Source organism: Somniosus microcephalus, chromosome 27 (genome assembly GCF_052327205.1).
Source record: "Somniosus microcephalus isolate GS21.2 chromosome 27, FLI_Smic_1.0, whole genome shotgun sequence".
Taxonomy (NCBI): Eukaryota; Metazoa; Chordata; class Chondrichthyes; order Squaliformes; family Somniosidae; genus Somniosus; species Somniosus microcephalus.
Window position 1 is genome coordinate 25,298,122 of NC_141013.1, and position 22,529 is coordinate 25,320,650.

A 22,529-nucleotide genomic window follows, 5' to 3' on the forward strand; every position below is an offset into this window, starting at 1 on the left:
TTTGAATGATCTGCATCCTCTACATATTTTAGGAGTAAAGCTGAGCTTGATTGGTTCCACATGTCCAGCAAAACATGTTGAGGTTGCAGAGCAGCAGTGCCTTATGTGGGCGCCTGGTTCCACATCACAAAGGCCATGGCTTGTTCTATTACAACAGTTAATTTTGATTGGAAGGAAACAGAAACTAATTACCCACAAAACCCTAGCGCCCTACTGAGGTGGCCCTTTCAACAGGGTTTTCTTGCAGGGTAATGTTCAAAAGTACAGTCTCCCCAAACTTGGGGTTCTGCCATGACCAGATCATTGGCTAACGCTGACCTTCTATTTTCAAATATACTGGTTGAGGGCAACATGTCAGTTGATACAGGTATGACAAACTTTGACTAACTTCAGATTCATGAAAGGAAAACCTCCCAGCAGTAGCAGCTACATTGTGTCAGTCCATGAAGTCTGTCAATACTGTGTTAGCTGGTGCCAGGTTAGTCTCTGCTAAGCATGAGTGTGTAGGTGTCTATACCAAGGACAAGTATACTAGGAGAGAAGGTTGGACACAACAAGGATTGATCATACTGAAGTCCTAGACATCATTGTTAGCTGAAAAAAATGGAATGCCGATAATCTCGCCTGATCACTGGGTCAACTAAGTTTCCCAGACCTACCTCTGAGTGTTTAATGTGCTTGTTTGTAGAGTGAAGATAACTGAGATTATGCTGCTGTATCTTGGTGCTTGATACTCTAGTCAAGTTTTCTTCATTATTTTGTGGCTGTCCCTATTGGCAGCTGACATTTAAACATACTTCAAAACCAGGAAAGTGGTTCAAGATCAGAGTTGAATTAGGCATGGAGAAATACCAACACTGGTGGACTCTAAGGGAAATATACTGAATGGAAATAAAACAAATCAACCAGCCAACGAAAACTACTTTTAGAAGAGAGCAGAATTTCTGCTACACAATCATTTTTACTAAGTAGCTTCAAGATGTGGGACACATTAGAAGCTGACGATGAAAACAAATGTGGCATCTCAGGAGTCAGGGCTTATAGATTAAATAGGAAGGAGAAAACACAATCATTAGGTTAAAAACCAGTAACCACCCCACACTTAATTGACTACGAGTAGAATGAATTAAAGAATAACAAAAAGGTAGAAAACAATTTTAACTTTATTCCTTTAAAATATTTTTGTAAAATTGGTAGTAGGATAGATGTAAATATTGAACTCAATAAGAAAAAGATTCATATGCAATTGCAACAAAAGTTACGTTTTACAACATTAGACTCTATTCCAATCAGTTTCCCCATTCCAATGCTTTAATAAATTCCTCTTCAGTGAAGGAGAGCATCTTAGCAGCTTCAATGTGCATCTAAAAAAACAAACAAGCAAGTTTGTGATCTGATAACGTGTATTTATATAGCGCACCGATGCAGCGGCTTTGCTTCTCCCAGTCATGGGAGCTTGCAAGATCACATTTCGTTGTTCATGTACTTGTGCAATGACAATAAAGTTGAAATTATTATTATTATTATAAGTATTATAAGATAAAACTTATGACGCCAAGCCACATAAGGAGAAATTAGGGCAGGTAGGTTTAAAGGAGTGTCTTAAAGGAGGAAAGATGTAGCGAGGCGGAGAGGTTTAGGGAGGGAATTCCAGAGCTTAGGGCCGAGGCAACAGAAGGCACAGCCACCAATGGTTAAGCGATTATAATCAGGGATGCTCAAGAGGGCAGAATTAGAGGAACGCAGATATCTCGGGGTGGGGGTGGGGGGGGGGGGGCGGGGGGGAGAGAAGGGGAGGTGGTTTGTGGGGCTGAAGGAGATTACAGAGATAGGGAGGGGCGAGGCCATGGAGGGATTTGAAAACAAGGATGAGAATTTTGAAATCAAGGCGCTGCTTAACTGGGAGCCAATGTAGATCAGCGAGCACAGGGGTGATGGGCGAATGGGACTTGGTGCGAGTTAGGACACGGGCAGCCAAGTTTTGGATGACCTCAAGTTTACGTCGAGTAGAACGTGGGAGGCCAGCCAGGAGTGCATTAGAATAGTCAAGTCTAAAGGTAACAAAGGCATGGATGAGGGTTTCAGCAGTGGATAAGCTGAGGCATGGGCAGAGACGGGCGATGTTACGGAGGTGGAAATAGGCAGTTTTTGTTATGCTGCGGATATGTGGTCGGAAGCTCATTTCAGGGTCAGATACAACACCAAGGTTGCAAACAGTGCGGTTCAGCCTCAGACAGATGTTAGGGAGTGGGATGGAGTCAGTGGCTAGGGAACGGAGTTTGTGGCGGGGACCGAAAACAATGGCTTCGGTCTTCCCAATATTTAATTGAAGAACTGGATGTCGGACAAGCAGTCTGACAATTTAGAGACTGTGGAGGGGTTGAGAGAAGAGGTAGTGAGGTAAAGCTGGGTGTCGTCAGCGTACATGTGGAAACTGACGCTGTGTTTTCGGATGATGTCGCCAAGGGGCAGCATGTAGATGAGAAATAGGAGGGGGTGAAGGATAGATCCTTGGGGGACATCAGAGGTAACGATGCGGGAGTGGGAAGAGAAGCCGTTGCAGGTGATTCTCTGGCTACGATTAGATAGTTAAGAATGGAACCAGGCACGTGCAGTCCCACCCAGCTGGACGACAGTGGAGAGGTGTTGGAGAAGGATGGAGTGCTCAACCATGTCAAAGGCTGCAGACAAGTCAAGAAGGGCCAGGAGGGATAGTTTACCTTTGTCACAGTCACAAAGAATGTCATTTGTGACTTTAATGAGAGCCGTTTCGGTACTGTGGCATAGGCGGAAACCTGATTGGAGGGATTCAAACATGGAATTGCGGGAAAGACGGACACGGATTTGGGAGGCGACAACACGTTCAAGGACTTTGGAGAGGAAAGGGAGGTTGGAGATGCGGCAGTAGTTTGCAAGGATGGAGGGGTCAAGGGTTGGTTTTTTGAGAGGGGGACAGTACCTGAGGAGAGAGAACCGTTAACGATGTCAGCTAACATGAAAACCAGAAAAGTTAGTTTGGTGGGAATAGGGTCAAGGGAGCAGGAGGTGGGTCTCATGGACAAGATGAGCGCGGAGAGGTCGTGAGGGGAGATCGGAGAGAAACTGGAGAAAGATGAGAGTTCAGGGCTAGGGCAGGGGAGAACCTTAAAGGAAGTTTGGCCCGCTGGGCTAGGGGGAAGGAAGGGAAATGGCAGAGGCAGCTGAATGGATGGTTTCAATCTTAGAGACAAAGAAGAGCTCCTCACACTTGTTGTCGGAGGTGAGGGTGGAGGAGACAGGGTAGAGGGGTTTAAGAAGACGGTTAGCAGTAGAGAATAGGAGCTGGGGTTTATCTTTGCATTCCAGAATTATTCTGGAATAGTGAGCAATTTTAGCAGACGAGAGCAGAACCCGATAATGCTTCATGTGGTCCAGCCAGATTTGGCGATGAATGGCTAATCCAGTTGTCCACCATATCCGTTCAAGTCTGCGTCCCTAAGACTTAAGGGAGCGAAGACAAGAGCCGTACCAGGGGGAATAGCCAGTGTGAGAGAGAGAGTAATTGGTTTAGTAGGGATTAGGGCATCAAAGGTGGTGGTGAGGGTGTGGTTAAGCAGATCGGTAGCTGCAGAAATGTCACGGTGAATGGAGGGCCAAAGGCTGGACAGTTGGGATTTTATAAGTGCAGTTGGAAGAGAGTTGGGAGAGAGTTTTTTCCGGGGCGGACACAGAAGAAAGTAGGGTTGTGGGGGTGGGTGGAAGGGGGATGTGGGTGGAGAGCGATACGAGGAAGTGGTCAGAGATGGCCTTATCTGCGATTAACACGAAGGGAGTAGCGAGGCCACGAGAGATGGCAAGGTCGAGGGGGTGACCGTGAATATGGGTTGGGGAGTTTACATGGAGGGAGAGATTAAGGGAGGATAGGAGGCTAGTGAACTCAGAGGAGAGAGAGCATGAAGAATTGAGATGGAGGTTGAAATCAGAGGATGAGAAGTCATTCGGTGCAGAGGCTGAGGGAGGAAAGCAGTGAAGATATCTCGGTAATAACATTTTTATGGTACTTGGATGGGCGGTAGAGAACAAGAATTTAAAATGAGAGGTGAGAGGGATGGAATAAGGTGAGATGCTCAAAAGGAGGAGAAACTGCCGGAGGAATAGGGGGAAAGACCAAGGTGTGATTTGGTGATGAGAGCCACACTGCCACCACGGCGGTCTGAGCGGGGCAAGTGGTGGAAGGTATAGCCATAAACTACCATTTAACCACCAGATTATTTTGGTGCAATAAAAAAAACATAATCCCGCTTAGTTTTCCACAAACTCCAAGGTTAAAAACTACCATAATTATAAAAATGCTTCTATTGATAGTAAATTCTCTCATTTTCATCCCATCTTACCTTTTGCCTTTTAAGGATGTCTATTAGCTTCATCTGCTTCTTAAAGCCAGTCATGAGCTCAGTTTTTTGCTTTTCCAACTTCTTGTTTTCAGTCTTCAGCTGTTCAATCATTAGTTTCTCTTGATTAGTTGTGTCCTGGCGATAAACAATTAGCATATTTTACAAAACTACTTCTCTGTAGAGCACTAGCTTTATTTTTTGGGCTTCACCTGCCAAGTACCATCCCCAGTTGTGATGATGGGCAGGCACTGAGTGTCTTTAGACAGCCACAGAACTCACCGCCGCTGGGGGAGCCCGACTGCAGGTAAATTATGCAAGTCAAGCCTTGTTCCTGGGTATTCTAGGTGAGCTGCTGCTGAGTTTTGACATCAATCTTTGGTTAAACTATTCTTTCTAACATCCAACAGGTAGAAATGAGCAAGGACATACGAGGGCAAAATGAACATGAGCTGCTAAGGTGTGAGGATATGGGAATGAAGCATGACCAAACAGGCAAAGAAACAGAAAAAATATGGAAGCTAATATCACAAGCTGCGCTGATTAACATGAAGTGGTCTGTTCTAGTTTTATTTCAGTGTGTGATGTGGTGTGTTAGGTGGGGTAAAGGAAAACCATTTTGGCAGAGCACAAAGTGGCAGGTTGGGTAAATAACCCCAAATTCCCAAGACGGGTAAACCATCAACAGTAGTATGAAACTAGCTGCTGGAGGAACCCAAAAGCACTCTTACGGGATAGTGAAGCCTTTCCCTTTGATCTCCTCCCTGATCTCCAGGAGTAGGGCTTGTCCACTGTTAAGAGAAGTATATAGAGGAGAGTATTTTCAGTGTAACATAGACCCCCGAGCTATGAAGTACCAATAACGTGGTTAATGAGTACCAAAACATATCCTAATTTTCAGTGCTGATCTTCTCCACCCTGTTGAGCTTTACCATTTCAGTGCCACCGTAATGATGTGTAAACAGCCGCAGACATTTGCATAACTCTGTCCTATTATTGCCTCGTGCTTTCAACTACCAAGCCAAACTTCAAATCAGCTAAATAATTTGCCATTAATTTCTTCAAAAGCCTCACAAGTGGAACTTTACCAAATGTTTCATTATATTTTTTTTCCAAAATGGGCGTTGCTAACCGTAAAATTCACTGATCCCTTGCTCCCAGTGGGGAGCTGCACACAAAGGGATCTTGGGTTGGAAACAGAGCTACAGGTACAACACTGTCACGACAATTCTCCAACCCGCACTGCCTTCAAGCATAGCTCGCCACTAGGAGCATGGGATTGGTAATTTTACCCGAATATTTGTACTTTACCTTATTACTCTGCTTCAGTTTATTCAGCTCTGTCTTGTATTTTTCAGCCTCTTCCAATGCCCTGTTCAGACGAACCTCTGTGGCACCGTGGTTTGTGGCAGCTTGCTTCTGAGCTCTTTTCTGGCTGTCCAATTCCTAAGATGACGATTATATGGTGAGGAAAAGTCACAGAATATTCACTTCTAAGATGTTAAAATATATCAAAATGCACTCATTTGTACTAGACTTTACTATTACACAAACAGTGCTCATGTTCTAGACATAACGGGGTCGATTTTGTCGAACCTGTCGGGAAGAAGGCGGGACTTCCCCTTTCGGGTTTTTGACCCGCCTACTTCGACGTCCGGCCAATCCGTTCGATTTTCCCTTGATTGACCTTGTTGAGCCCGCCCAGCGGGCTCAGCAGGCCAATTAAAGGCCACCCGGCAACAGGTGACATCACAGATTGACATTTCATCTGTTAGGATTTCTTGACAGATGAAATATAAGTGTCTCACAGCTGTTTGAGGCTGTGAAACACTGACAGTCTGATTTCTAAGATGAGTCCTTCTGCGCAGACTCATTTAGAAATCTCAGCAGCACTAAAAGCTGAAGGCTGTCACTTTTGACAGATTGCAGCCGTTCAGCTTTCAGTTCCGGCTGAGTGCTGCGCTCCCAACGGCTACAGGAAGAAAGGCTGTTGAGGTAAGTAAAAGTTCTTTACACACTTTAGACACACCAAACACACTTACCTTTGCACTCATGCACCCATCACTCACCTGAGCGCCGACATCGCGACCCCTCCAACTCATTCAACCCGACGGCCCGCCTGCTCTACCTGGCGTGGTTTGGAGCCATCGGGAAACCCACACGAAACCCCTCAAAATGGGGATTAGGCTAAAAACCGCCTGTTAACTACAGCAGTTAATTGGCACTAATCCCTTCCCGCCTGGTTTCGGCGGGTCCCAGTGCGGGGCGGGTACCCGCCGCCCCTGAAACTTACGTGGGGCGGGATGGTGGCGGGACCCCCAAAGTCGGGATTTTCCACACAACCCCCCCCCCCCCCCCACACGCCTGAAACCCTGCCTGACGGCTCCCCGAAAATCTAGCCCAACATTTCTCAAAAAATATCACTGGTCCTATTTGCTGACAATATTAGGTAGAAAAGCAGACATAGAAATGTTGACTTTGGCAATTTAATGCCAAGCTGTACTTTCTGATATGGATTTAACAGTGGTAATCACTTATCATTAAGAGATTAAAAACACCAATTAAGCAAGTTGTTAGAGGGTGGATCCAACTAAGTTAAGTAAGACACCATTTTTCAACATTACGAACCCTTTCTTCTGAATATTAGTTTCATTTTTCTCAGTGATGGGCCGTGTTTTTGAAAAGCCCTCTGTTGTTGATAAATCTGATTGACGTCCTGTGTGCTTCTTGCTGCTTTTTTGTGTAATGGCATACATCTGAAAGTTTAATTTCACTGATGTGTGGTCATTTGTATTTGTCTCAATCCTTATTTTTCACTGTACTGCCATCTATTTTTTGCACAGGTCAATGGCTCATTTCCTTCGGTAGTCTGAATAAGGTTGAACCATTTCAATTAGTGTCTGATTAGCTGGCTGAATTTACCATTGGTGTTAAGTTAAGCCAACAAATCTGAATATTCGGTCAAAAGTAATTATTTGCAGACATGTCTGAAATGACTTAACACCTGACAGTCTGAAAAGAGATGAAATGAAGGATAATGTAGATGGAAATAATACAAGATATGTATTGATGTATGTCAACATAATTTAGAAATCTCTAAATGTATTTTCTTAACTAATTTTCAAATTTTATGTGACCAAGCAGTTAATTACTGACCCTTTACTAAAAGCAATCTAGTTGGATATTTAATAGAACCTTTTCCTCCAGCATTAACTGGTCAGCTTTATTTAAAAGCATACTATTCACCTCACAATCTCTTCAGTAAAGTAATGCATTGGGTTTACAATTAGGAATTCTTATATTTCAATCATTAACACTCACCAGCAAATAAAAAGTTTTTTTTACTCATACTAAAACAAACATTGATTCTTATTATCTCGAACAAATGCTGAATTTGGAGTTGCAAGATTAATAGTTACTGAATATTTTATTTGATTCTGAATGGTTTTGTGCTTTATTACACTGATTTTTTAGTGTATGTTTTAAAAATCTGCACACTTGTACAAATTTAAAACTACATCAATACGAATGTACAGGTACAGTAGTATAGTGGTTATGTTCCTAGACTAGTCATCCAGAGGCCTGGACTAATAATCCAGAGAATGCAAGTTCATATCCCAACATGGCACTTTGAGAATTTGAAATCAGTTTTAAAAATCTGGAAATAAAATCAGGTGACAGTAAAAATGACCATGAAGCTGTTGGATTGTTGTAAAAAAAAAAAAAAAAAAAAAAAAACTGGTTCACTAACATCCTTTAGGGAAAGAAACCTGCTGTCCTTACCTGCTTCCGCCTATATGCAACACCAGTCCCACACCAACATGGTCGAATCTTAACTACCCTCTGAAGTAGCTTAGCAAGCCACTCCGTATCAAACTGCTGATCAAGAAGGCAACTGGGGGGGGGGCAATAAATGCCGGCCTTGCCAACGACGTCCACATCCCAAGAATTAATTGTAAAAATTTAGTGAGCACAGAAATCTGGTAAAAATGCAGGAAACCATAAATAGACAGCGAACTTTCCCTTCCTAACCATCAGATGGCAGCAACAAGTAATACTTGCGATTTGATTTCTTTACACGTTGGTGAGGTGAGTAAAGGCTCCGTCTGGTGCAGTACTAAACCCTGCAGAGCTAAAGGTCCCAGGGTTAATCCCTGGTTCGTGCTTAGTTAGTTGATCACAGCTGGGGCCCCAATATTGGCCTTCATGCCCCTGGGCTGGAAATGGAAAAATCTGCCAGGGTTTCTGTTCCTTACTGTTATCCAGTGACCCAATGGAAAGTACACGTGTGCACACTGGATAGGAACAGGATCGGGCTCAACTATGATGCCCTCCGTTGTCGAATAACAATGATACTCACAGCCTGGGTTTATACATGAAGAATAGCCACTTTGTCAAATCTGTGGGCAGCTATACGTCTATAATTCTATGGATTATAACCCAGCTGCAATGAGTTCCTTCAGGAGAGATGGGGAGAAAAATGGCAAAAATTTCATGAGGGGAAAAAAAGGTGGTACTGCATATACTACACGTACATATAACATTTCAACCGGAAATATTTTATCCCGTTTAAATTTGAAACAATAAACACACAAATCATTGAAGCTAAAATGAACAAAAATGCATTTTAAAAGCTCTTAATTAATTACCTTCCTTGGTCTATAGTCTCAACACAGAAAACTGCTCTCCAAAAGATACAAATTTGCTTATATTTTTCAAACACTAAAAAACGTGTATAATTCTACTTTAGTGGAGCAGCCACATTCCTATTTTAAAATATTTGGTTATCTTCAGGTTCACACAACAGGCACTAAACACTTCCCATGGTAGAGTCATTACATTCGCATAACCATTTTATCTTTCCACACAAAAACATATCATATAATCATAGAAAGTTACAGCACGGAAGGAGGCTATTTCGGCCCATCGTGTCCGCGCCGGCCAACAAAGAGCTATCCAGCCTAATCCCACTTCTCAGCTCTTGGTCCGTGGCCCTGCAGGTTACAGCATCCCAAATGCACATCCAAGTACTTTTTAAATGTGGTTAGGGTTTCTGCCTCTACCACCCTTTCAGGCAGTGAGTTCCAGACCCCACAACCCTCTGGGTGAAGAAATTTCCCCTCAAATCCCCTCTAAGCCTTCCACCAATTACTTTAAATCTGTGCCCCCCTGGTTTTTGACCCCTCTGCTAAGGGAAATAGGTCCTTTCGATCCACTTTATCTAGGCCCTTCATCATTTTATACACCTCAATAAGGTCTCCCCTCAGCCTCCTCTGTTCCAAGGAAAACAGACCCAGCCTATCCAGTCTTTCCTCATAGCTAAGATTCTCTACTCCCGGCAACATCCTTGTAAATCTCCTCTGTACCCTCTCTAGTGCAATCACATCTTTCCTGTAATGTGGTGACCAGAACTGCACGCAGTACTCTAGCTGAGGCCTAACTAGTGTTTTATACAGTTGAAGCATAACCCCCCTGCTCTTGTATTCTATGCCATGGCTAATAAAGGTAAGCATTCTGTATGCCTTCTTAACCACCTTATCTACCTGGCCTGCTACCTTCAGGGATCTGTGGACATGCACTCCAAGGTCTCTTTGTTCCTCTATACTACTCAGTGTCCTACCATTTAATGTGTATTCCTATGTAGATGCCTACCAAACTAGTTCATACATCTCATAAAATAAAAATATTATTGTTAGAACAAACAAACATAATTAATATAAATGTGACAATGTACTGATTACTGATGAGACATGCTTTATATTTTCCACCCAATATCAATGTGATGAAAATTATATATTTTTGTCTAGGCTTTGGTTTGGTGACACTTTAAAGTTGGTCATTTTACTTCGGGGGGGGGGGGGTGGTGGGGGTAAATTCAGAACCGTAGCGCCTCCCATTAGTGCCAGCAGATGGCGCTAGAGCATTATTGCCGGGGCGAGACAAATCCCGCCCCCCCCCCCCCCTCCCACCCGCAGCTACCAGTTATCACCAGGAGCTTCAACGCCAGGTGGATCGTGAAACGCTCACTGACTGCCCAAATTGCGAGATTGATTGTTACCACCTACCTTAGTGACAGGGAGAGCTCGCATGAAGCACCAGCAAGCCTGCTCCAGGGACGTTATTTAAAGGGATCATCAGTAATGAGTCGCAGCTGTAGGAGTTTCAGTGCTTTCTTGTCAGTTTCACAGTGCAACAGACTCATTCCGTAATTTCAAGGTTATTTAGATCAGGCGTGTTGTGGCAACTAAAAAGTAGCTACATTTATTCTTTAAAAAAAAATCAAACTGCTACACTTGGTTACATTAATGGGGGCTGTACTGGCAGTCACCCTCGCCCTCCCGGATCTATGGTGGAGGGAGCAGAGGCAGCAAAAAAGACTGGAACATGTGGCCAGAGAGAGGAAGAAGGCCATCAGGGCTCTCAACAGGAGGCCTTACCCTCTGAGGGTATTCCAAAAGCACTTCTACATCCAATTAAGTGAGGAGCAGTATATTAGAAGGCTCCGCTTCATCAAAGAGGTGGTCACAGAACTCTGCCACCTCCTGCAACCAGACCTCCAGCCTCAGATCAGGGTGACCACGCTCTCTCAGTGGCAGTCAAGGTCACCGTTGCCCTCAATTTCTTCGCCAGCGGATCCTTCCAGTCTGCAACAGGAGACATAACTAACATCTCGCAGTTCGCCGTCCATCGCTGCATCCGGGAGGTCACAGAGGCTCTCTACAGTAGAAGAGACGAGACTACATTTCCTTCCCCATCACCAGAGAGAAGCAGGACGAGCATGCATGTTGCTTTGCCAGGATAGCGGGATTCCCCATGGTGCAGGGCGTCATTGACTACACCCACGTGGCTTTACGGGCACCACATAACAATCCTGAGATCTTCCATAACCGCAAAGGCTACCACTCACTTAATGTGCAGTTGGTGTGCGACCACAGACAGCGAATCCTCAATGTCAATGCCCACTATCCTTGCAGCAGCCACGATGTCTTCATCCTGCACCAGACCGGTGTGCCAGCACTCTTCCAGCCACCACGTCAAGCTCATGGCTGGCTGGTCGGAGACAAGGGCTATCCGCTCTCCACCTGGCTCATGGCTCATGGCTCACTCCTGCCCAGCACTCATATAATGAGAGCCATGCTGCGACCAGGAACATCATCGAGCAGACCATCGGGGTGCTCAAGCAACAGTTCCGCTGCCTTGACCGATCAGGAGGAGCCCTCCAGTACTCGGCTGAGCGGGTGTCCCATTTTGTGGTGGTCTGCTGCATGCTCCACAACTTGACCATCATGAGGGCCCAGCCCTTGTCACCAGGGATTGCGGGACCACCTCAGGAGGAGGAGGATGAGGAACAGGAGCGAGGGAGGAGGCAGCCACTCAATTGCCCTTCTGGCAGGGCGGTCCATGACCGCCTCATCAGACTGCGGTTCGAATAAATTAAACCCCAGATCCCCGTTGCCCACCACATCCCCATCATTCCATCCCTGTCGCAGGCCATATCACAGCGCAAAGCTGAAATGAGACACACCACAAAAGTATCCAAACTGAATTAATAAATTTATCAATAATCAGTGAACACATATTTACAACAAAAATATTAACTATTCACCCTTGTGCAATCCCTTAGTGCCTCTCGTTACTGTGCCTTTGCCTACTCTAGTGCTCCTACGAAGTGTTGGCCCAGTGGCTGCAGCAGGGCTGGTGGAAGGCTGCCGAGTGTCCGTGCGGGAGACTTCAGATGGCCTTGCTGGATGCCTTCGACCAGCTCTGGGCTGGCTGGATGACGGGCAGCAACAAGGGCAATGGCGGAGTGGCAGTGGTGGGTGCAGGGATGCTGTCATTCTGAGAGAGGACAGCAGGTTCCTGCTCCACTGACCCACTGCCACTCCCCCGGGGCAGCATCTCCGTATCCCTAGCAATCTGTTGGAGCACAGATTGCAGGCCCTGCTGAGACACCGTGAAAGCCCCGGTCGATGGTGGTAGACCAAGCCACGATGGCAGCAGTCAGAGCTTGCGTGGCATCAAGCTGAGACTACATGAGAGCAGTCTGAGGTTGGATGCCGCCAAACATAGACTGCATTACAGCACTAAGACGTTGCGTCGTTTCTGCCTGTGCTGCAATGGAAGCTGCCAGATCACCCATCACACGCGGCATCAGGTCTGGGTCAACACAGTCTCTCTGGGAGTCTACCATCCTTTGCACACTGGAAATGATGGGCTCCATGGTGTGCGCAGAGCCTTATGCAATGTTAGAGGCGGACTCCTCCACGCTCATCATTGCAGAGAGGCTCTCGGGCACCCTTGCCATTGCACCTATCAGCTCCGTGTGCGTGCCCTTCACCCTTTTTCTAAACAGCTCCCCATCGAGATCATCATCGGAGTCCTGTACAGCAGAAAACGCGTGCGAACTCGCCCTCTGGGGAGCAGGCCCCTGAGCTACCCTTTCCCCCTGACCTTGCTGCAGCCCACTCGACCCCGGTACCTCGCCCTGTGCAGATCCCACGACTATACTAGCCTCTAAAGAACGCGTAGTGCCAGCATCTGAGCTGATGCCTGCGGGTGAGACATGCAGTGACGCAGTGTGTTCTTCCTCCTCGCTCTCTATGGTGCCCTCAGGGACAGGCTGCTCATTATCTGAAAGCATAAAGGCACAAGAGTCGGGTTAAGGTGAGGTGAGGGGGCAGGAAGGGAGAAATGCATGCATACAGCATGATTAGCTGGAACGTGCGAAACGCTTGTGGGGTGAGGGGGAAGTGGGATGTGAGAAGGAGGAGTAGGGATAAACATACCGTTGTTATCCCCAAGGGGGTCAACATCGCCAGTGCCCACGTCGCCCACCACCTGGCGCCCAATAATCTGCAGCACACTATTTTCCAGCGCAGACAGTGGTTGGGTGTCGGCTTGTCCCCCGCCTGTGCGCTCCTGCTCCCTCCTGTTGTGAGCCACCTTGGCCTGCAAGAGAAAGAAAAGTGTGTGAGTGAGTGTGGAGCAATGTGTTTGGGTGATGTGCCTGCCATAATTGAATAGCTGTCATTGTGTGCAAGGTGTGATATGTGGGTGTGAGTGTTAGTAGGTAGAGATTGTTGGTGGGTGAGTGCTGGGGGTATGGTACTTTGGGCAGTGTGTGAAGACTGTGGTTCAGATGGTGGTACGTAGCATTTGTAGAAGCATTCACTCACCCTGACCACCCGAGTGAGGTCGTTAAATTTCTTCCTGTACTGTGTGTGGGTCCTGGGGACCACAGTGCTGCCTGAGCCGTGCTGCGCTACCTCCTTCCACATGATGCAGAAGACTTGCGACGAGGGCTTCCTGCCACTTGCCAGGTAGACCACCGCCCTCTGTCTCTCCACAGCAAACGCCAACGCCTCCAGTGCTTGATCGCAGAATCTGCGGGCTCTCTCCCTGGGGCGTGGATCTGCCGTGAGTACAGCTGCTCCAGTCCTCCGGCTCCTTCTCCTTGACCTGCTGCTGCTTGCTGAGGCAGCTGCACAGCCAGCAATGCTGAGAATGAGGTTCTGTAGCATCAATGAACCTCCCCTTTAAAAACTGGAAAAAGCCTGTGGCAATCATGACTTGCGATTAGACTACACCTGATATTGGTCCACCCTTTGAGTGTAATACCAATGAGCTTGGGCTTAAAGACTTGAATTAGGACTCCAATAATTTCTTTGAGCAGTGAGCACGAATTTTGCGTGCAGTCTAAAGCATTAGCGCCTGGTGCTAATTCTCCAACTTTTCTAATTATACCGCCCATTAATGGGCTATAATGAATTTCTAGCCCAAGGAGTTTAACAGTCAGCTAAGGCAAAATCTTATGCCAGGCTTTTCCCAATACAATTTTGCAAAGTTTGTAGTTATAAATCTGAGTTTTCCACCTCTGTACTCGGCAGCCCAAGAATTATTTCCATGAACTTTTAATGGGTGGAAAATCATGGGCAAGGAAGCACTGAAGTGGAAAACTCCAGCCACTGTCTCCCTGGTAACACACAATTTTCAAATATACAGATTTCATGATTGGTTCAGTATGAATTTAACTGACAGCTCCTTTTTGAAGGAAAGGTTATGGTATCCAAAACCCAGGAAATTCTGGTAACTCTTTTCTGCGATATAAAAAAGGAACTATTCTGTTCAAATAAGCGGTTGGCAGTTGGAAAATCTCACAAGGAACAGACTAAAAAACTCAGAAAAGCAACCAGGAAACGGTTTGAGAAGAACCTACAATTTGAAAATCTTGAAAGACAGGAGAAACACTGTGTGCAATTAACAATCAGTATGCCATTTTCATTTCTCAAATCAACCACGTGCTTACAGCATCCGTTGTGGAGATCAAATGAAGGCCGGGCACTTGCACAGAGCCACGCAGGGAAAATCAGAGGGGCAGCTACTCTTGGTCAGTTTTGTGCAATTTGATGGAGGCCTGGAAGGAGGTCACCTGCTTGCCCTTTCCACTACAGTTGGTAATGACCAAGTGATAGGTGGGGAAGTAAGTGAAATTAATCCTCAACTTAAAAAAAAATGTTTAAGTTGGAATGTTACAATTAAAGTGGATCAGGTATGAATTTACTCAGAGTTCATTATAATATTACATACAGTATACCTTTTGCAAAGAGGACACTTGTTGTTGTAATCCATCACTTTTCCTGTGTGCCTCATCTGCCAGGCTTTTATACTTTTCAATTTGTGTCTGCTGGATGCTGGTCGTCTTCTGTAATCTGTTACGTTCTTCCTCTAGCTCTTTTACTCGATTACTCAAAGTGTTGTTTTCATCATCCTATTGTTTAATGAAACAATGAAAGAGACTATGAAAAATAATCTTGTGGATAGATTTTGGATAAAATTATTCAAATCTTTGCAATTGAAAATGGTCACTCAACTTTACTAATCTTAATGTTGATTATGTGATGCAAAGTGAACGGAAAATCACCACCAATTAAACAACTTCAAATTAAGAGCAATAGTAGATAAAGGGAATGCAGTAGATTTTCAGAAGACGTTTGATAAACGCACCTTATAAAAGGCTTGTTATAGCAAGTACGGCACTTAATATTAAAGTGAATGTAGCTGCATGGGTAGCTAAGTGGCGAAGGAGCAGAAAGCAAAGAGTAGGGTATAAATGGATGTTTTTTAGATTGATGATATAGGAAACATAGGAACATAGAAACAGGAGTAGGCCATTCAGTCCCTCGAGCCTGCTCCACCATTCAATGAGATCATGGCTGATCTGCAACCTAACTCCATATACCCGCCTTTGGCCCATATCCCTCAACACCTTTGGTTAACAGAAAGCGATCAATCTTCGATTTAAAATTAACAATTGATCTAGCATCAATTGCCGTTTGCGGAAGAAAGTTCCAAACTTCTACCACCCTTTGTGTGTAGAACTCTGCCCCATAGTCCTAGACTCCCCAACCAGTAGAAATAGTTTCTCTCCATCTACCCTATCTGTTCCCTTAATATCTTGAAAACTTCAATCAGATCACCCCTTAACCTTCTAAATTCTAGGGAAGACAACCCTAATTTGTGTAATCTCTCCTCGTAACTTAACCCTTGAAATCTGGGTATCATTCTGGTAAACCTACGCTGCACTCCCTCCAAGGCCAATATATCCTTCCTAAGGTGTGGTGCCCAGAACTGCTCACAGTGCTCCAGGTGTGGTCTAACCAGGGTTTTGTACAGCTGCAGCATAATTTCTACCCCCTTGTATTCTAGTCCTCTAGATATAAAGGCTAGCATCCCATTAGCCTTTTTGATTATTTTTTGTACCTGTTCATGACATTTTAATGATCTATGTCCCTGGACATGCAAGTCTCTTTAGACCTTCACTGTTTTTAAGCCTTTCACCATTTAGAAAGTACCCTGTTCTATCCTTTTTAGGTCCAAAGTGGATGACCTCACATTTGCCTACATTGAAATCTATTTGCCACGGTTTTGCCCATTCACTTAATCTGTTGATATTCCTTTGTAATTTTATGCTTCCATCTACAACTGCCTACAATGCCGCCTATCTTTGTGTCATCGGCAAATTTGGATATATGATTTTCTATGCCATCATCTAAGTCATTAATAAATACTGTGAAAAGTTGAGGCCCCAACACCAATCCCTGCAGGACACCCATTATCCCTACTGCCGGTCTCCTGGCACTCAGCCAATTTCCTAACCAGGTCAATAATTTGCCCTCAGTTCCATAGGCTTCTACCTTAGTTAACAGTCTCTTATGTGGGACTTTATCAAATGCCTCTGGAACGCCATATAAATAAGATCCACAGACATTCCCCTGTCCACTACTTTAGTCGCCTCCTCAAAAAATTCTATCAGGTTTGTCAGGCATGACCTACCTTTCACAAATCCACGCTGGCTCTCTCTGATCAACTGAAAATTTGAGAGGTGTTCAGTCACCCTATCCTTAATTATAGACTCTAGCAATTTCCTGACAACAGATGTTAGGTTGCCTGGTCTATAATTCCCTGGTTTCCCTCTCTCACCATTTTTAAGTGGCGGTGTGACATGCACAATTTTCCAATCGAAAGGAATGGTTCCTGAATCGAGAGAACTTTGGAAGATTATAGTTAGGGCATCTGCAATGTGCTCACCTACTTCCTTTAAAACCTTGAGATGGAAACCATCTGGTCCTGGGGATTTGTCACTCTTTAGTGCCATTATTTTCTTCATTAATGTTATTTTACTTATATTAATTTTAATTGAGTCTCTGATTCAATATTAGTTTCCTTGGGATTTCCTTTACTGTAAATACTGCCGCAAAGTAATTATTCAACATGTCCGCCATTTCCTCATCATTGATAATAATATCACCACTTTCAGTTTTTAAGGGGCCAACATTGCTCCTGACTACCCTCTGTTTCCTAATATAACTGTAAAAAAAAGTGTTGATTTTGATATCCCTTGCAAGTTTCTTTTCATACTCCCTTTTGGTAGCTCTTACTATCTGTTTTGTGACCCTTTGCTGTTCTTTGTATCTTTCCCATTCGCCAGGATCTGTGCTATGTTTTGTATTTTTGTCTGCTTTTTCCTTTAGTTTGATGCTGTCCCTTTACCTCTTTAGTCGGCCATGGCTGGTTTATTTTGGGCAAGCAGAGCTCTTACCCCTCAGGGGTATAAACTGGCTCTGTATCACCGTAAATACTTTTTTGAACATCTCCCACTGATCTTCTGTCGTTTTACCCATTAACAGATTTGCCCAGTTTACTGTGGACAGTCTCTGTCTCATCCCTTTGAAGTCGACTTTACCCAAATCTAGAATTTTAGTAGCTGTTTCGCGTTTCTCCCTTTCAAACTCGACATTGAACTCGATCAGGTTATGATCGCTATTGGATAAATGTTCACGCATAGTTAGGCTGTTAACTAAATCTGGCTCGTTACTCATTACTAAATCCAATATGTCTTGTCCCCTTGTTGACTATAGGGCATATTATTGTAGAAAACTATCCTGGACACACAAGAAATTCACTACCTTTCTGACAGGTGTTAGTCTGCTTATCCCAATCTATATGAAAGTTAAAATCCCCCCCTTAAAACCACGCTGCCTTTGCTACATGCTTTTCTAATCTGTGGGTAGTGGTGGACCTCTTTCATTTACCATTTATATAATTGATTTGGCATAGCCACAAGAGGAATGAAGTTAAAGTTTTCCAGTGATATCAAATTGGGGGGCATGGCAAACAGCGAGGAAGAATGCAGGAGATCGCAGCAGGGCATAGATGGGTTAGCAGAGTGAGCAGATAGGGGTCAGGTGCAGTTCAATACAGAGAAATGTTAAATAGTACATTCTGAGAAAAACAATGATGAGAAGGAGGAATTGCTAAATGTTATAATTCTTAAAGTGGAAAAACAGATCTCTGAGGTGCAGGTACATAGATCTGTAAAAGTGGGAGTGCAGGAAGAATAGGCCATTAAAAAAAGCAATGGGTCAAAAGCAAGAAATTGATGTTCAATTTATACAAGGCATTGGTACGCAGTTAGAGTATTACATGCAGCTCTCCTCACACTATTAAAGGATGGTCATTAAAGCAATGGAAAGCATACAGAGAAGATTCATTGGAATTTGATCAGGAAAGAGAGAATATAGTTATGAAGAAAAGCTAGAAAAACTGTTTTTTCTCCCCCATTGGAACAGAGAAGGTTAGTGGGACTTAATATAAGTTTCAACTTTTGAAAGGTTTTGAGAGCATAGAGTGAAAAATTGTATCAGCTATTCGGTTAACAGTAACAAGGGAGTTTAAACGAAGGATAATCACTAGAAGAACAAAGGAGGAAATTAGAAAATAAATTCACAGAGGACATGGAATTTGGTGCAATAAGTGCCTAGTGAGGCCGACGCTACACCATCATTTAGAATGGAATTGCATACATATTTGCGAAGGAAACCTATAAAAGGATACAGAAAAAGGGCAAAGAAATAGGATTACTGGAGTAGAAAACTCCAGTTCAAGAGCCAGCTCTGGCACAGGCGTAACAGGCCAAATGGCCCCCTTCTGTGCTGTACTTTCTATTATGCTATGACACCATCTGTTATGAGGAACGATTCAAGGAGTTGCACTTTTTATTGTTGGAAAGCAGGACACACCGAGGTGGCCTAATAAAAGTTTTTAAAACTTATGAAGCTGTTGTTAAGGTTGATCCAGACAAATCGTCCACATTGATGGAAGGAAGTGGAGGGGCTTCAAAAATTAGGAGATGTAATTTAGAGAGTCAGAGTAAATAAGAATTTAGGCACGACTATTTCACAAAGGATAATAGACATATGGAATAAATGAACATGGAAAACCAGTGAAGCCAGGAGTATAAATTGGTTCAAAGGGCAATTAAATGCATTTCTGCCAAAAGTGAGGTTAGGCTGATATGGAAATAGTGATATTGTTGGAAAAGGTATCAAAGAATTGAGGATCTTGTGTCTTAGCATAGCTATACCATACCTCCATTTTCAATCAGTAATATTATCTGAGCCCAGAGTCTCATTAACTTTCTTTGCTATGCTTTCCAAATAAGTACAATTCTGGCCTCTTGCACATCCCTGATTTTAATCGCTCCACCATTGGCGACAGTGCTTTCAGCTGCCTTGGTCCTAAGCTCTGGAATTCCCTCCCTAAACCTCTTCGTCTCTCTACCTCTCTCTCCTCTTGTAAGATGCTCCTTAAAACATACCTCTTTGATCAAGTTTTTGGTCAACTGTCCGGATATCTCCTTCTGTGGCTCGGTGTCAAAACTGTTTTGATTGATTTTGCTCGTTAAGTTTTACTATATTAAATGTGCTACTGTATATAAATATAAGTTGTTGTTGCTTAACATTGCATTCCTACCCCTGGAATGTTTGTAGTCGGTAACCAGCTGCCAATGCTACATATTGTTTAGGAAGCAACTTCAGCCACAGACTACAACAATACAAAAGCAAAATACTGCAGATGCTGGAAGTCTGAAATAGAAACAGAAAATGCTGGAAATACTCAGTAGGTCAGGCAGCATCTGTGGAGCGAGAGAGTTAATGTTTCAGGTTGATGACCCTTCATCAGAACTGGAAAAAGTTAGAGATGTAACAGATTTTTAAGCTAGAGCAGGGAAAGGGGGGAGGGGAGGAAAGAACAAAAGTGAAAGTCTATGATAGGATGGAAGGCAGGAGAGATTAAAAGACAAAAGGGATGATAGTGCAAGGCAAAAGGAGATGGTAATGGGACAAGTTAAGAAACAAAAGAGGAGTCTAGAGGTGTAAATGGGAATGGCAGAATCATCAACAGCTGTCACGTGGAAAAAAATAGGGGCAGAGGTTATGGTCTGAAATTGTTGAACTCAATGTTGAATCCAGAAGACTGTAAAGTGCCTTATCGAAAGATGAGGTGCTTTTCCTCGAGTTTCATTGGAACAGTGCAAGAGGCCGAAGACAGAGAGATCAGAGTGGGAGTGGAGCGGAGAATTAAAGTGACAGGCAACCGGGAGCTCGGGGTCACCCTTACGGACTGAACGGAAGTGTTCCGCAAAGCGGTCACCCAATCTGCGTTTGGTCTCCCCAGTGTAGAGAGACCGCATTGTGAGCAGCGAATACAGTATACTAAATTGCAAGAAGTACAAGCAGATCGCTGTTTCACCTGGAAGGAGTGTTTCAAGAGGCCCTAAAAAGTGGGAAGGGAGGGGGTAAAGGGCAGGTGTTGCATCTGCTGCGCTTGCACGGGAAGGTGCCGTGGGAAGGGGAAGGGGTGTTGGGGGTGATTGAGGAGTGGACCAGGGTGTCGTGGAGGGAGCGAACCCTTTGGAATGCTGAAAGGGGAAGATGTGTTTGGTGGTGGGATCACACTGGAGGTGGTGCAAATGGCGGAGGATGATCCATTGAATGTGGAGGCTGGTGGGGGGAAGGTGAGGACAAAGGGAACCCTATCGTGGTTCTGGGAGGAAGGTGAAGGGGTGAGAGCAGAAGTGCAGGAAATAGAACAGACACAGTCGTGGGCCATGTCAACCAAAGTAGAGGGGAATCCTCGGTTGAGGAAAAAGGAAGACATATCGGAAGCACTAGTATGGAAGGCATCGTCAGAGCAGATTTGACAGAGATGGAGAAACTGGGAGAATGGAATAGAGTCCTCACAGGTAGCGGGGAGGGGAGAAATGTAGTCCAGGTAGCTGTGGGAGTCAGTGGGCTTATAGTGAGTTTGCAACCTTTCTGAAATGGGTCAGAGGAAGAATATTAAGCACTGTGCGGGGAAAGAATATTTTGAGCCAGAGAAACTGGCCCATGGAAACAAGCACTGGCTCTGTTAAAAATAAAAATGTCAGTTGGGGCAAATGTGTAAAGAATTAGTCCTGATCCAGATAATATCTACCATATGCTTTCATATTTTTTCATATGTGGAATATATTAAACAGTGACCTGTGTTGCTGAGGTCAAAATGGCACCCTCGGCAAGACTTTAAATTACAACTAAAAATATGAAATTAAAGACAATTTTTACAAGAGATTGTTTAAAATCTATTCCTAAGATAGATGTAACTTAATGGGCTGGATATTCCAACCCCCATGGGTGTGTACAGGCTGTGTACGCACCCGTAGGGGCCTCGTAAGTGCCGGTTTCAGGCATGCGACGCGCATGCGCTAAAACTCGGCATTTCCGATCTGTCAAGAAGACAGATCATCCGCCTGCGAGAAGGGCCTCTGCGGGCAGGGAGTTCCGCTTTCTGCGCAACCTCCGCCCGCTGAAAACCTTTAAAAATCTTACGCCTGGTAAAAGCAGGCGTAAGGTCTGCTTTTACCAGAATAAGAGTTTAAAAAATTTTTTTTTTAAATTTTCCCCACTCATTTATAATTTAAAAATACTTTTAAAAAAGGTAAGTTTATTCAATTTTTGTTTAAAATATTTAATTTAATATAATTTTAACTCATTTTAAATACGTGATTTAAAAAACATTTATTTAATGTTTAACCATGTTTTTTTAAGTGATCCCCATTCATACTTTTGACAGATCGATGTGTAGAGACCTGTCAAATGTGTGAAGAGGGATTCCCTTCTTTGAATGGTTCCCCAAGGCCCATGTGATCCCAGGGGCGCTTGCGAACTGCCTGTGCCCCTAGGATACCTGGGCCTCTGCCCGCACGGACCAGGAGAGGCTCAGGATTGGAAGTCTCGGGACCTACGGAGCCAGCAGGTAAGTTCGTAGATTTTTCCAGATCGGAGGGATCCGCACGCCTCCGATCGGAAAATCCGGCCCAATAAAACACAATGCTATTTACAACCATCTTCAGCATATATCTTGCGCCGTTACTCCATTTTAATTGCATTGCACATTCAAGGATAACAAAAGTTCTTGCTTAATTATTAACCCATATAAAGTACTTTTAACTACACAAGCTTGTTTCTTATGAGCAGGAACAATTTTTTTAAGCAAAATAAACCACCTCTGTTGTGTCCATCATAGAAGATAGGAGCATGAGTAGGCCATTCGGCCCCTCGAGCCTGCTCCGCCATTCAATGCGATCATGGCTGATCATCCAAATTCAGTACCCGGTCCCTGCTTTCTCCCCATACCCCTTGATCCCGTTAGCCTTAAGAAATATATCCAACTCCTTCTTGAATATATTTAATGAATTGGCCTCTACTGCCTTCTGTGGTAGAGAATTCCACAGGTTCACCACTCTCTGGATGAAGAAATTCCTCCTCATTTCTGTCC

At 44.3% G+C, this 22,529-nt stretch overlaps 1 protein-coding gene and 1 pseudogene across 1 annotated transcript in view; both read right to left on the reverse strand.

The window, feature by feature from the left end:
- Positions 1-1,145: 1,145 nt before the first annotated feature.
- tex9 (testis expressed 9) overlaps positions 1,146-22,529 on the reverse strand; it is a 59,825-nt gene continuing 38,441 nt past the window's right edge. The window contains exons 9-12 of the mRNA XM_085968758.1: positions 14,965-15,138; positions 5,682-5,816; positions 4,374-4,508; positions 1,146-1,364 (exon numbers count right to left, since the gene is read on the reverse strand). Coding sequence (XP_085824884.1) covers positions 1,290-1,364; positions 4,374-4,508; positions 5,682-5,816; positions 14,965-15,138 — 519 coding nt within the window. The 3' untranslated portion in view covers positions 1,146-1,289. The remainder of the gene's footprint in view (positions 1,365-4,373; positions 4,509-5,681; positions 5,817-14,964; positions 15,139-22,529) is intronic.
- LOC147100086 (uncharacterized) lies at positions 8,834-13,648 on the reverse strand (annotated as a pseudogene).